Below are 14,597 nucleotides of genomic sequence, written 5' to 3'. Positions count from 1 at the left end.
AACACAAGCAATCATCATCAGGGGTGAAATCCACAGCTGTTCTTGCTGTGGAACGTCGTGAGAATTTGTATTTTATATTTTTATTATTTTATTATTATTTCCCTTCTACGTGACTTTAAATAAACGGAACATGTTTACACTATCTCACCCATAAAAAAAAAAATCTTATGGAATAACATTGGTCGCGAAAGCCTCCGTGTTAAACCTGAAACCTTAACGTCACCTCGTATAACATCTCTGTTATAAGTTCGATTGCCAACAAAATAAAAAAATCTATAAACGAAACTTAAAAGATAACGGAGTAATTAAACCTCTGGTCTGGCATCGCGTGGGGGGGGGGACCCGGTCACGTCCGGGTTAGTGCGTCTCCGTCTCACACGTTCACCCCCCTAACTAAAGCGCCGTCAATATAAACTTACACTTGTGATTTTAAACATTTACTAGTAACTCTTGCGATGGCTGCACGTCTTAACTGGGCTGTTTTTGTTCGTGTTTAGTGCGTTTTTGAGGACTTAAGGCCGGTAAGGCCTAGTTCGCAAGTGCGTGACCGGCCTCGACTGGATCGGCAGCCGCCAACGAAGCCTCAAACCCGGCCAGAGGCGGCGAGGAGCGACCACCTATCCCACCTCATCTCGGTCTCCTTACACCATGCGTACGTGTTGTCGATTGTTGGGTTGTAATGCTGAATACTTGTCCTTTGTGTTTTTATTAGAACGTCAAACTGAAAGTTCTAAGATGCCAACATTTTAAAAATCTACAATAGAGCTTTTTGGGTTAGGTCGGTCGCGAAAGCCTACGTGCTAAACAAATTTGTTTGTATCACATGCAAATGCATGTCTATACAGTACTATTATATACATTGTTCACTATCATAGAGAGCTGAATAATGGACGATGTATATAAGCCAAACAAACTACGTAAGCAAGGTGGACGTGTTCTACCACTGACCGTTTAGATCAAATACCATAAAGCCCAGACTTTGAAGACGCTCTTCGTATGCCTAACGTGGAGGTGGAGCGACAACTATAATTTTACATTTAAGTGGTTGAGTCGTATAATTGTGTCAGGAGCGGCAGGCCAGCTAAATAGAAGACACGGTTTCGCCGCCAATGCTATTCACAGGAACATGGGGTGATGTTTTGCTAAAATTTTATTGGAGGAACAAAGGCAAACAAATAAATAGAGAAGTTATTAATCATCTCGGATTTTCTAGTTGTATAGTCATTATAACGTCCAATGGGAATGAACCAGACAATATTAGAACATCTTCACGGAGAAGGCTGCAATGTTGGGCTGAAAGTAAATATTGGGAAAACAAAATTAATGTACAACAAGTTTGCTACATAAGTAGAAACATTGTGAGGGGAACATGGCTGGAAAACAGCAACATAATGTGAACCAATGGCAGTTATTGAACTAGAACTGAGATCAATATAATGTGGGTTAATTGTAATGTTTTTTGGAAATCTGGACTTGGTAATGAAAAGCAACATCCCAATGTGTCTGAATGGGAAACATTTTAATCAGTGTGTATTTCCTGTATGAAATGGATCAGAAACATGGATATCGATAAAGAGGATGGAAAACAATCTCAAACGTACACAGAGGAGTGTGGAGAGATGCATGCTTATGATTACACTGAGAGAGAAAGGATACCACGGATTAGAGAACAATGCAGGTTAAAGGAATAAACTGGCGCTTAGGCAGGAGACGTCACCATAGGCCGCTGTCAGTAGCCTAAAAGAGGCCTAGAAATAGGGTTTCGTTCCACCAAGTGGGGCACTACCTACTTTTTTTATATTTAACATCAGAAATATATAGAGATTCCTTAGGAAAAAGTTATCCGCACACAACCTTGCCGTTTTTGAGAAAAATGATGCTAAAGGTGCCCATTTTGAAAAAAAGGGAAACCATAGGGAATTTTGCACTTTCAAACCTGTTTATCATATAAACCCAAAAATGCAGAATTACCACTTGAAGTACAAAATAAACCAGTTTGAAATGTGTGATATACCTGAAGTTGCTATCTATGCACAGTAAACATGATAAGATTATCAAGAAAACTTCTACTGTAGCATTAACATCCCAATTACTTCTCATTATGTTGTTCCAATTCAAAGGTAATATTTGAGGTAAAATATGAATAACAAATAGAATTAAGCCAAACTATAATATATATATAAAAAACTCTTTTCAAAATAGCACATTTAATGGTGAATTGTCAATTCGCATACACGAGCAGTAACTGCACTACATGTACATATTCACAGGAATGATTATTGTAAACAAGATTTAATTTTGATTGATTTATATTAAATATATATATCCTATATTAACACATCAAGATCACTGTCCTCACTATCAAATTCACATGAAACAATATCCTCAGTTAATCTCACATTGTCACAATGAACACATTTACATAGGTCAGTGCAGGCCAGGCCAGCCTTGTGGCATGAGCACCTTCCACCTGTACAAGTACCAGACTTACACCCACAGTGGAGTGACCCCAAAATCTGTTGAGGAGCTGGATCTTTAGTCATCCATGATATGATGAGATCACCATCCTTGACAATCCATCCAAAGCCGTCTGGACTGGGAGCATTTATAAAAGGATCCAATGCTCTCCTGTGGATTGCAGCTTGGTAGTTAGCATGCTTGAAGTGCTCTGCAAGTGCATCTTTTGTTGGAGGTAATGCCTGTTCGGAAGAGGCCTGGACACAGAACCTATTGTATCTGGCCAAATTAACATCTGATACCTTTTCTCCATACAGCTCACACACAAAACGTTCTATGGTCACAAATGCGGTGCTGTCCATTTCAAATTGCCTCCCAAGAGCAACAAATGCACTGATGTACTCTGTGTTTCCAGACACTATATTTAGTGGTTTCTCTTTTCCTTTCCCATAAAAGGAACTAGTTGAGTCACAGCCAGTGAATGTGTGTAGTCCTATCAGTGCCTCTGTTAGTGAAGGACCCAAAGCAGAACCAATAGCCTGGAGATCTAACATTCTTTGCCTGTCTTTTGTTCCTGTCAGAAAGTACATCTTTGCTGAGGGAAGCTTAGCCATTATTGAAAGTGAAATGATAGCAACATCAGTGTCAAGACTCTGGATGATTATCTTATTATAAAGTTCACTCCAGGCATGTTTTGCATGAAGTAGGAGCCTCGTGTCAGCTTCTTCATGGTCACAAGTCAAAGATTCTACCTCTTTGACAGACATAATGCCATCTTTAAGAGTGAGTTGATGACATACATTTCTGTGTGCCACAAAGATAGCTATGTCTTTTCCAGCTGCTTGTAAAGGCACAGTTCTCCATGTCTCAAAGAGAAAGTCTGTCAAGGCTTCTTTATTTTTACCACTGGCTAGAAACTTGGTCCACTGACTTGGAGTCTTCTGCTTGATGCTGTATATTTGCAGTAATTGTTGTCCAGCACCAGCACGTCTTGATCGTTCAGCATTTTTGATGCTCACTGCCGGGTAGCAATCAATGACAAAATCGACCCTTGGACAACTGAACTTTCTACCCATCTTAATCATAAGTTGAAGAAGATCATCAGCAAGCTCACCGAATGTGTCTGGTATATTCTTGAGACTCCTGATCAATGCCATGCCATCTATCAGTAGGGCACCATTATCACCAACAGTCTTGTTCACATGACAGTCCTTGTTCTTTGATTCTAAACAAGCTAGAAGAGCAGCCTTATTTGTTTTGGCTAATGAACCATCAGTGCTTGCTAGCGGGGATGAGATATTGCCAAGTGAATATGTCAGAATCTCTTTCAAGTTTACAGACCGGGATTGACTTATCACTAACAGTCGTGCACAGAGTCTCCTGTCATTTTTTAGAATGACTTGATTTCCATCTTTTGTCTTAGATGATTTCTTCATTTGATCCCCAAACGTAGTGAGCTTCAAGGACTTTATTGGAGAGAAGAAGTCTGTTTTTGATGACTGGACTCGATCTTGGATGAAATTTTTCAGAGCTGTTTCACCTTTATCACAAGCACTTTGTATGTCATCTCTGACAGTCTTTGTAGCAACAACACCAGAGCTAACACATACAAGATCTTTACGAGGCAGGAAGGGATTGATCATAGACTCAACCGCTGAAACCAAAGATATAACAGCAGCATTGTCTTTTGCAATTCCTGTTGCATCCAACTCTTTATGACCCCTCTCTTCATGTTGCATTCCAGCCATCATTTCACACTGCCTTGTGATTGCAGAACGTTCAGGATGAGACAGTATCCATCGCTGGACGGCACCTCTGTTCAATGTTATCCCAGTTATGCCGCCTTTGTTCTTTGAATCACGGTTGCAGGTTTGTTCTATTGCTTGGTCACAAGGTATGGATGAGAACCTGTTAGCATCCTTACGCTGTACTGTCCAGTTTCCTTTTGCAGTAACTTCTTCATAGCAATGTGGATGAGTCTTTGGAAGATTGATCATCTCGACCCAATATGCTGATAGGTACCTTGCATAATTTTGGCGGTCATATGCAAAATACCATGCCAGCATACGTCTCACTGTTGCTAAGTGAAGGCTCCAGTCAGAGTCTCTGGTTGCTCTAATGAAACTCAGTAATAGTTGAACCATTTCAATGTATGAGCTCCAAAGTCCAAAGGTGGGATTAACAGAGTTCATCTCATGTACATATCTATCATAGCAGGACAGCATATCTGATAATATGTCAGACACTGAGTTAGATGAAAATCCTGCCTCAGACTTGTACTCTCGTACTAGATCTTCCATGGCTGATATGTAACGAGTGTGATGTTGCTCAGGAAGGGACAGAAGAATGACCTCAACCGCAAGTTATGCATTGCTTCAAATAGGAGTTTGTGTGCACGAATGCTACGGTTGTAGTGATGTCCACTAATGACTCCATTTATTGAACCAACAGCTACCACATTTGATTCAATCAGCATATCCTGTAGTCCTGCTTCTTTGAAACGTTTGCCTATCACTGCCATAAAGGACATGGCTGTGTGGAACTCACCTTAATCGAGCTTGATCGCCGCAATCGGATGAAGCTGCACTGCTTACGTCCTCCATGTTTACATGTGCGTAGTGATATTGGCTTGATTTTAGCTCAGACCTACTTTCGATGCTGATTGGTTGAAAATCTAGCTCAACAGTTGTATATGTCTCAATAGGCAGTCAATATAGTGCGCCAATAAATTACACTTTTCTCATTAACTCCAGGATAATGCGTGGAGAACTTTTTGCTTGGATACCTTTTATTAACGTTGAACATATTGAGCAAAATAAAAAGTAGTGCCCCGTTTGTCGGAATGAAACTGAACGATACAGCTCACGTACAGCGGCCTACCACTGTATATAGCCAGTGGGCAAGGATAACGAACCAGTGGTCAAAGGAGTGAGAGCACTCGAGAAGAGATTGAGCATAAAATCAGCTCATGTGCAGGTGCTAGGTGAATTGTTGCATCGTGGAACCATGAAGGATGGTGGTGACTTGTTGAGGCCTTTGTCCGGCAGTGGATGTAGCATAGCAGATCATGAATAAAAACAAATCTTAGACCTTTGACAAAAAGTCCAGCTTTTCTGCAGAAAGTAGGTCACTGAATGAATTTATGAAAAGATTGTATCTTACGATGGTATTCCCATACACCACCTCACATTTTTCAAAATAAATTCATTCAAATACAGACATGGGGAGAAAATTGCTAAATTGTCTTTATGAAATTATTTGGTCGTTTAGAGTGTAAATAAAATTACCAGATTTCTCTGAATGTAATCATCTATGCCTCGAGTTTCCTGGATGGCTGCTGGCAGGGCTCCTCTCCACCCCAACAATAACTCTGTTAGTGGCTGCGGACTCTTACCACCAAAGTTCGGAAGACAAAACCAGCACCCCTAAGAGGTGGCAGTGTTTGAATACAGAAGGCTGAAACGGTTCATTTAAAATTGCTCTAACTTTTCAATTTGTGCTCTGATTAATGTCGTTCTGTTGCCAGAATATTCTTTAAATCCTAGAGAATATAAAAAAACATTCACATTACTTATTATCTTGGCATGTTATTACATAAACAAGCAGATGACTTTTAGTGAAAATGACAGCTGTCTCTTCAGAGGTATTATTCAACTCTGTGATTTTTTGTTCAAATTACCCATTTTTATTTGATGGTGAAGATTGATTTTGATTTTATATACTCTAATATGTCAATGAGCCTAATTGTTTAATGCAACTGTACAGTACAATTTTTAATAGACCAATGTTTTGGGAGTGCACCTATAACATTACATATGCAATACATTATCTCTCGGTAAGAAAAACCCTTGCCAACATGTTATTCATTTACTGTATTCTATTATCAGGCAGTATTATACAGTAAATATTACAGTATTTACAGGTAACGCTCATATTTTGCCACTAATGCCCAGGGCCCCTTTGTGAATAAGGGATAAGATACTCAGATTAACTTAAAAAAATAGTTGATTGTATGATCAACTATTTAGCACTGTCTTTCGTAACAGTGCTAAATGTATTTGCATGTACTTACGCAGACAGACTCATGAGTTACTACAGTAATTGTTAACATTCGAACACCACTAACAATTGGCATTTTTATTACATAAAAGTACAATTCCCATGGACAAGGGACATGTGACTCCTTTATTCTTTTGACACAAAATTGTGCAACTGTAACGTGTAAAAAGTGCATTTAATACATTAGATGATTTTGTGAATAGTGTAGTTGATATGAGAATAGATGTGTTTTGCCTGTGTTATTATCTTAAATGCAGTGCCCTATTAACCCATGCAGCGATTTTCATTGTATTAAAAATGTAAATGAACTCCTGGGATATTGCAAACCAATATCAGTTATTGGTTTCCATGTGCCCTGAGTAAATTTTTGGTAAATGTTATGCTACAATCTCCTTAATATTACACTTTGCATGTATTGATGTAAAGCATTAGTGTGTATCTGTGGATCACTGTAATTGAAGTATTGCTGTGTGATGAGTTTACTGCCTAATGGTGTATTGGTATATACATGGATTATTGTTGGATAAGTATGTTATTACTGCGTGGTATTAATGGTAATATTACCATGTCCCTCTGCGTGGATTTATATTCCACTATTCTATTTTAGCGTTTGGCAGCAATATATTCAGGAGCTAAATGCCAATGTCAGGTCTGCTCTCCACGAGGGAGCTTCAGGAGAGGGCTTGTTGTTTTGCTGTTCCTCCATTGAATGAGCGGATATGACAGTGGTTTAATATATGGTCCATAGTTTGGATTGTATGACCACAGTTAACCTGTGGCCTGTTATTCCATCTTAAATTCTGGATGTCCGTGTTCTTACATTCTGTTTGCCAGCATTCTTTTGTATCTGGGTGAGATATTAGGATGGTGATAGTGTCATCCCAGAAGGGGTATCGGGACTTGAGGCACATTGTTAAGGTCTTGGATTATGGGTCGGTTGTCGTTGTGAAGAAAAGGTATGAACTCCTTTTCAGTTAGCATGTCTGTGGATATTTGTTGGCAGAATATTCGCGAGAACAGGGATCCAGGGAATTAAGTGTCTATTTCAGTGTTGGTAATGATGCGCATTCCATAATGCATCGAGCAGTTTTATGTGTGAGCTCCCGGACCAGGCTGGAGCACAATAGCCTGACACTGAGTAGTGATTGGTCAGAAGTTTGCAGCACATCGGCTGAAGCGCCTCCGGTCGTTTAGGCAAGTTTCTGTAGCAGTGTGATTCTTCTTTTGGTCTTCTCACAGATCTTTTTAATGTGGGGCTTGAAGGTCAGGCTTCTATCCATGCTAACCCCTAGATATCTAGGAGTAGGATCACAGAAGGACACATCAAGGGTGACATCTGCTGCATGATTGTTCAGCTGGAAAGCATTTGTGGGTGGCTTTGGAAAGATTTGGTCAGTCTCCAGTGATGGAAATGTCTCCAAAACGTTAGATCAGCTGTATTGGCAATGTTTTCGAGCTTTATACCCTGTACAGCAAGGGCTATGTTATCTGCAGATATGAACTTGTTAGATGATGCCTATGGCAGGCCACATATATTTTCTGGACATGAGTGAATAGCTTCATAGCTCATCAGAGTCCACCAGTCCTAATCAAGATTCTGATATATGTTAAATAGTGGCGGTGCTCTTAATGAGCCTTGAGGGACGCCATTGTTCATTATTCTCTTGTGTATGTGTTTACCAGAGAGGTGTACCCTGAAAGTACGGTTGCTGAGCATCGTGCGATAGTACAACGTTTGATAATTTTTGACAATTTCAGCAGTAGGCCATGACGTCAAGCAGTTTATAGGCAGAAGAGAGGTCACTCATTGCTGTACCAGTTATCTGTTGATGCTGGAAACCAGCTTCTATGAGGATGATGAAGGCAACTATCTGTTTGCAGCAGCTAAAGCCAGTTCGAAATCCTGCTTATTCGGGAGGCAGTTGGGAATCGATAGTGGGAGAAAGTCTGGCAAGAATGGCACGTTCCATCAGCGTGGAGGGAAAAGGGATATTGGCTTGTAGCTGGAGGGATTTCTTGGTTTCAGAATGGCGATGACTTTAGCTTGCTTGAATTCTCTTGGGATTGTATCTGCCCTGTGTATGACGGTGAAGAGGTTTGCAAGCCATTGTCCATAAATTCCACTCAGCAGATGTCATGGAGGCAATTATTTAATCAGAGGCTTAATGAGCCAACGTAAGTCGTGCCATGGTAGAACATTAGCGAAGTCAGGGCACGGTCACAGAAATAATTTCCAAACCTCCCACTGATATGTTTTTTAAAATTCCCCACGGGGATTTAAGGGTTTTGTGTACTTTTGACTTTCATGTCATCACGCTACAATGATCAAAGCGGATTGGTTTTTAAACCTCAGGCCATTGGAGGCTGTTTGTTTCTGTGTCGGTTTTTTGCTGAATAAATGCCAGTACCTTTATCCTTGTTAGCAGAAATTATAGTGCAGGTTATACTTTATAGGATGCTTGGGCAGTCATGGACAAAATTACAAACATTTCAGTGAAAGTTGGTCAGTTAAGTCCTGTGGCTTACATACTCTAGGTGCCACAACTGTCCTGTGTTTCTTTTTAAAATGAATATTTGCATGCATGTCCCCAAATTGCTAGCATAGGCTGAAAGCTAAGTATTGGATTATTTTGCTTGGCTGTTGGATGGATTATATCAGATGGTCAGAGAGGAATACAACAACAATTTACATAGCACCATAAATAAATAAAAATATGCTGAAGAAATTATTCAAGATTTTCATTTTAAGACCCTGATTTGAGCATACAAGTCACAATTTCATGATGACACTAATTACATATTGGCTCAAAATTAATTTATCAATTAGCTATTCAAAATGGATTAAAACACTTGTAACCAGGGCAAACATTTAAAATGTCATTATAGATATACGTATGATTATAATGCACTTTTTCCCTTCCAGCTGTGGATATGCAGCAGTTGTGCCCTGGCATCTACTGCGGGCGACGCCAGCTCGGTGGAAATGATACATACAGTGAATGTGGCGTGAGTATTCGTCACTGTTATTATTGTAAACATAAATGCATATGTTAATCTGCACATCTCTACATTAAACTTTGCTTTAATTTTGTAATACAGGAATCCTTTGCCAAACGCGGTTTCATGTATACACGGTTTATTATTTGTGAACCAATTTACCAACCGCGGTCTGGAAATTTGAGTATCCGCTGGTAAGCACGGGTCCGCAACACGCCTTTACGTGTTGATCGGCTGCAGTTTTCTTCCGTGCCATGGCTGTCCGTCTCTTTTGTTGTGTGTACTGTAATTCTCGTAGTGCATAGACAGCGTCGCACCGCAACCACATTCACGTTTACCTTTTCCCATTCCGAGATATCTGCAAATTGCAGTGTGGGTCCTGCTCGCCGCCGAATCTTGGAACGCTCAAGCAGGTCACGTAAATTTTATTTAGAGGCAGAGCGCCGTTATTTTAAAAGACATTGTACTGTACTCACCGCAGAGAACTGTAGCAACATGACCACACTCTATGATAGCTGGCACCAAACTGTGCCACACGCCCTCCTGCATGGCCTTGTAGGAGCCTCTAATAAAATAAATTTATCGGCACATCTTCAGGTTGGAAGACGTACCGATAAAGTTCTTTTATTGAAGTTTTTTTTCAGAATCCGTTCTGATAACGTATATGTACGCCTGGCCGCTCGTCTGTCATTGATGCCCCAGAAGTAGAGAGGGAGGGTGGGCTGAGGAGAGTGGGCTGAACCCCTTCTAACTACCCCTTGCCCCATCATCTCACTGTCATCATCGTCATCATCATCGTTAATTTTAGAGGTAATGTAATGTTTATTTATGTTTTATTATGTTATTGTGTAATGTACTGTGTTTAGTTAATGAACAAGCAAGTTAAGCTATGACAAGTTTGTGGCCTTTGTTCCCCGAAGCCCTTATTTGCCATAGGGCACTGCACTTTACCAACCGCAGATTTGTCTACCACGGCCTTTTCCAGAAAGCTAATCCATGTGGTTGGCGAGGAATTGCTGTATACTTATGGCACACAATTAAGAATTGCATTTTAAGAATGTTTTTTTTATCGTGGTGTTTTGATTTGCACTTCATGAGAGTGACTGCGCGGCTGTTTTGATCTAGGCGTGCCCTCGGGGCGAGAGGCCGGACAAGGACAAGTTTTGTCAACGCTGCGAGGAATCTCCAAACCTTTATGACTGGCTGTACCTCGGCTTTATGGCCATGCTTCCCCTCATCCTGCACTGGTTCTTCATCGAGTGGTACTCGCGGAGGAAGAGGTGTGCACGGTGCCCATATGGTTGCTGTCACAAAGCAGCTGCTGATGTTTTTTTTTATCATAAGATCACGAGTGTCCAAATCCCAAGCTGGCTAATATGTTGTCGAATGTGTCACACGTGATTATTCATGATTTGCTGCTTATAGATGTATGTGGGCTTTCTGATGAGCCCTCTTTTATTGTTTATAAAGATTTTTTATGTTTTGTAATGTTTGCAAGATTACCATTTATATGTACCGAAGTTATGATTAAATAGGTACAATTATACATTCATGCCTAGCCACATGTTAATGTCCAACAGTTATGGCTGCATATTCATGGAATGACAGTTAAGTAACAAAAGGCTTGTATTATATTCTCTTCTTGTTTTCCTTTTAACTGTTGAAAGTGATAATAAAATTAAGTTGGAATTATGTAAATTCCAAAATTTTAACTATTTGATCCAATAAACTATTTTCATGTAAGTCCCTTCATCACAAAGCTGAAGTTATATTCGTATTAAAAACGAATGAAATTATTTTATTGGCTAAAATTATCCTGAACTGTTCATGCTGTTCCAAACACTTGTCTGTGCAGTGAAGAGAACACCCATTATCTTTCCAGCGATGCCCATTTGTCAGCAAGTGACCCTCTCGCTGCGTGCAGTGCGCTGCTGCTGCACTTTTCCGCAGTGTTGGAGTGCAGCGCGGCTGCCGTGGTGACGGTGCTGCTCAGTGACCCGTTGGGCTCTTTTCACGTGCGCTCATGCCGCTCGCACGTGCTCTCCGACTGGTACACCATGCTGTTCAACCCCAGCCCCGACTACATCCACACCATCCACTGCACGCAGGAGGCAGTGTTTCCCCTGTGAGTAAACGGTCTCATCACCAGATGACACCGCTGCGCACAATTATCCTTCTCCGGGATGACTGCACGAGTCGTACTGTTATGCTGCTTCAAAAATGTGCGCAGCCAGGGATTACATTTTCCTTTTGTTGATGTAATCGGTTATTCTGGTATACGAAAGACATTTTCATTTCAAAAGGTTGCATTTTGCCATGGGCTTACGGATACCATTATCAGAACATGAAACGTCAGCATTAAACTAGATTGTGTGCTAGCATTTGTTCTTTTTGATATAGTGTGCATTGCTCTGGATAGGTTTGCATGCTTGGTCAACGCCTGCATGTAAACCAGGCTGTGATGTTAAAAAAAACAATTATCATGGGATGCATATATCTCATCTACTTAGCTATTAATTCTGTTTAGTTTTGTGAGTTGTTGGCTTGTTATGCAGCGCCTGTCAATAACTGTCTCTGCTGTGCGCACAGCTACACAATCGTGTTCATCTACTACGCCTTCTGCCTGGTGCTCATGATGGTGGTGCGGCCGTTCCTGGTGAAGCGCCTTGCCGGCAGCCTGGGCAAGGCGGATCGCTTCCAAAGCATCTATGCTGCGCTCTACTTCCTCCCCATCCTCACTCTCGTGCAGGCTGTGTCTGCCGGCTTGCTCTGTGAGGGCCCAGTCCTGTCCCCTTTGTACAGAGCACTTAAACGCCTTGACTTTACTGAGCTTGCACTTGTTCTCACATTACATTAAAAGTGTTACAGTTTGTCCAGATTGTATCTTCTTCTTCAATTATTATGAATTAAATTAGCAATAGTACCCAAGAACAAATGCAAAATATGCACCATATTTGTGTTAACACCGCTGCAGATACATTATAGGTTAATTTATAGTATATAATGCGCTAACATTTCAGGTAATGGGCCTTTTAAACTTCTTGACGTTTGGGGCTTTAGTCTATTACATAGTTTTCCGTTGTGGGTGTTAATGGTGAATGTATTTTATATTTTATTCTCATGGTTTTGTGATGTTATTTACAAGTTCAAATTAAGCATGGTCACACGATAAATAGATTATTTTAAAATAACAATGTAATGCCTTTGTCTTCAATTACAGATTTTGCCTTCCCATTCATTCTACTGGTGTTTTCAATTGTGACGTGTGCTGTATACTTTGCATTAATGAAAATCGTGGTAAGTGTGATTTTTATTTTATCACCTCAATTAGTGGAAGAGCAGTCAATATGCAAAATTGTGTTGTGCAATTAAATGCGTTACTTTTATTTGGTAGTGTTTACATGGTAAAATGTTACTGTGTTCATTGGAATTTAATTAGTCTGAAAATGGAGAAATTTGGAAAAAAACAGTCCAGCAGAGGGCACTCTGTGTACCTGTGCGAATAAGCTGTGCTTATGTAATTAAGTACACCATCTTGCAGTAATTTAACATGGGAGCCTCCCAACATTTTGGGTTAACATATAGCAGCAGCTACGGGACTTATTATACAGTCAACAGTTATGATATACGATAAAGTATTTGCACACAGATTAGGTCACAACTTGGCAATGTTATAAAAAAGTGTGTTTTTGTTTTGTTTACCTCCCTTCCCTTTCATAGAACATTCAAACGTTGTTCTCCAACAAGCGAAACCTGATAGTGTTGCTGAGCCACTGGGTGGTGCACACTTATGGCATCATCTCGATCACCCGCCTGGAAAGCCTGAAGAGTGATCTACCCATGCTGGCACTTGTGCCAGGACCAGCTCTCTTTTACCTGCTCACCGCTAAGTTCACTGACCCAGAGCGGATCCACTCGGAGCTCAATGCGGGTTGAAGTTGTACATGCACTCTGGCAATGCATGTGCAGATGTCGCCAATCTTACACGAGAGGTTGTACAAAATATTGTGCTGCTGACAGCACTCACACTGGTTTATTTTTTACATTTTTAGAAGTTAAATTGTTTTCTTCATCTATTTTACTGAGAATTGTAATGGTGAGAGAAAATATTACTGCTAGTATATGTTTTGCCGTGCAGTTATCACACCAGGTAGCAAGATAGGTAGGTAGTGGAGCAGCAAATAGCTTGAACACTATCTTTATTAGCCATATTGCATGCTGGCCTTGGTTGTCAGAGGCAGCTAGGAGATTCAGTGTTAACAGAAGGGGGAATGGTTATGCATTGGACAGCACAATGAACGTATATATTGAAAAATCTGGGCCAGCACATTTGGCAAATCTGGGTGTTTAAATTCGTTTAAATCACGAGACCGAAACGTGATAAGATTTTTGGTATGCCAGGCTCAGTCTACATGGCTTCTTCTTGTGTCCTGCATGAGCATTTCTCAGAATGACCAAGGTGAGCAGCTTAGTCTGACAAAAAACTGTGTATAAACCCCTTTCTGTACATCCTTCATAAAGAGAGAATGTGTCATTTATGTTAAAATGGAGATGCTATAATTTCTTGAATCAATGTTGAAATTTGATTTGCTTGCAAAACCTGAACTCAATGGAATAAGTTATGTATGCTTTTTTGGTGTAATTATATGTATTGTTGCTTGTAATATTGTAGAGGTGTACAATATGTCATGATGTAAAATAAAATGAACAAGAACAAGCCTTTACCATCTCATGTTTATGGCAACTCGTGCAGGGGATATGTGAAAGCAAGGTGATCAGTTAAAGTAATTAACGTGTTACAGCTGTTCAAAATTTCTACTATTTTACTTAAAAGAGGAAGTGTTTATATGAGCATACAGATTACAACATCACACATGTAAAAACAATTGATATCCATTAAAGCACAAGGAGACTGACATTATTAGAAAGCAAACATCTGAGTATTCATTTAAGATGATTTTTATGTTTTGAAGAATTTTCAAATGTGAAGCTGCCATAAATATTCTTTGGACATCTTGGCATCTGCATACAAATTTGAAAAAGGGTATCTATTTTGAATCCTCACTTCCATCAAGCAGAGTTCG

General features: G+C 40.1%; 1 protein-coding gene across 3 annotated transcripts; it reads left to right on the top strand.

The window, feature by feature from the left end:
- The first annotated feature begins 318 nt into the window (after positions 1-318).
- JKAMP (JNK1/MAPK8 associated membrane protein) lies at positions 319-14,366 on the top strand. Of its 3 annotated transcripts, none has more exons than XM_078858440.1 (8): positions 319-356; positions 498-652; positions 9,440-9,522; positions 10,639-10,793; positions 11,438-11,638; positions 12,103-12,284; positions 12,734-12,810; positions 13,234-14,366. In XM_078858440.1, the coding sequence occupies exons 2-8, from the start codon at positions 649-651 to the stop codon at positions 13,447-13,449; spliced, it is 918 nt and encodes a 305-aa protein (XP_078714566.1). In that variant the 5' UTR covers positions 319-356; positions 498-648; the 3' UTR covers positions 13,450-14,366. The 3 variants fall into 3 exon arrangements, with proteins under 3 accessions (XP_078714566.1, XP_078714568.1, XP_078714567.1); XM_078858442.1 differs by having other exon boundaries at positions 341-360; XM_078858441.1 differs by lacking the exon at positions 319-356 and having other exon boundaries at positions 365-652.
- Positions 14,367-14,597: the final 231 nt, after the last annotated feature.

This window comes from Lampetra fluviatilis, chromosome 7 (assembly GCF_964198595.1).
Source record: "Lampetra fluviatilis chromosome 7, kcLamFluv1.1, whole genome shotgun sequence".
NCBI lineage: Eukaryota > Metazoa > Chordata > Hyperoartia > Petromyzontiformes > Petromyzontidae > Lampetra > Lampetra fluviatilis.
The sequence above is the reverse complement of the archived record's forward strand: the minus strand, read 5'-3'. Positions and strand labels throughout refer to the sequence as shown.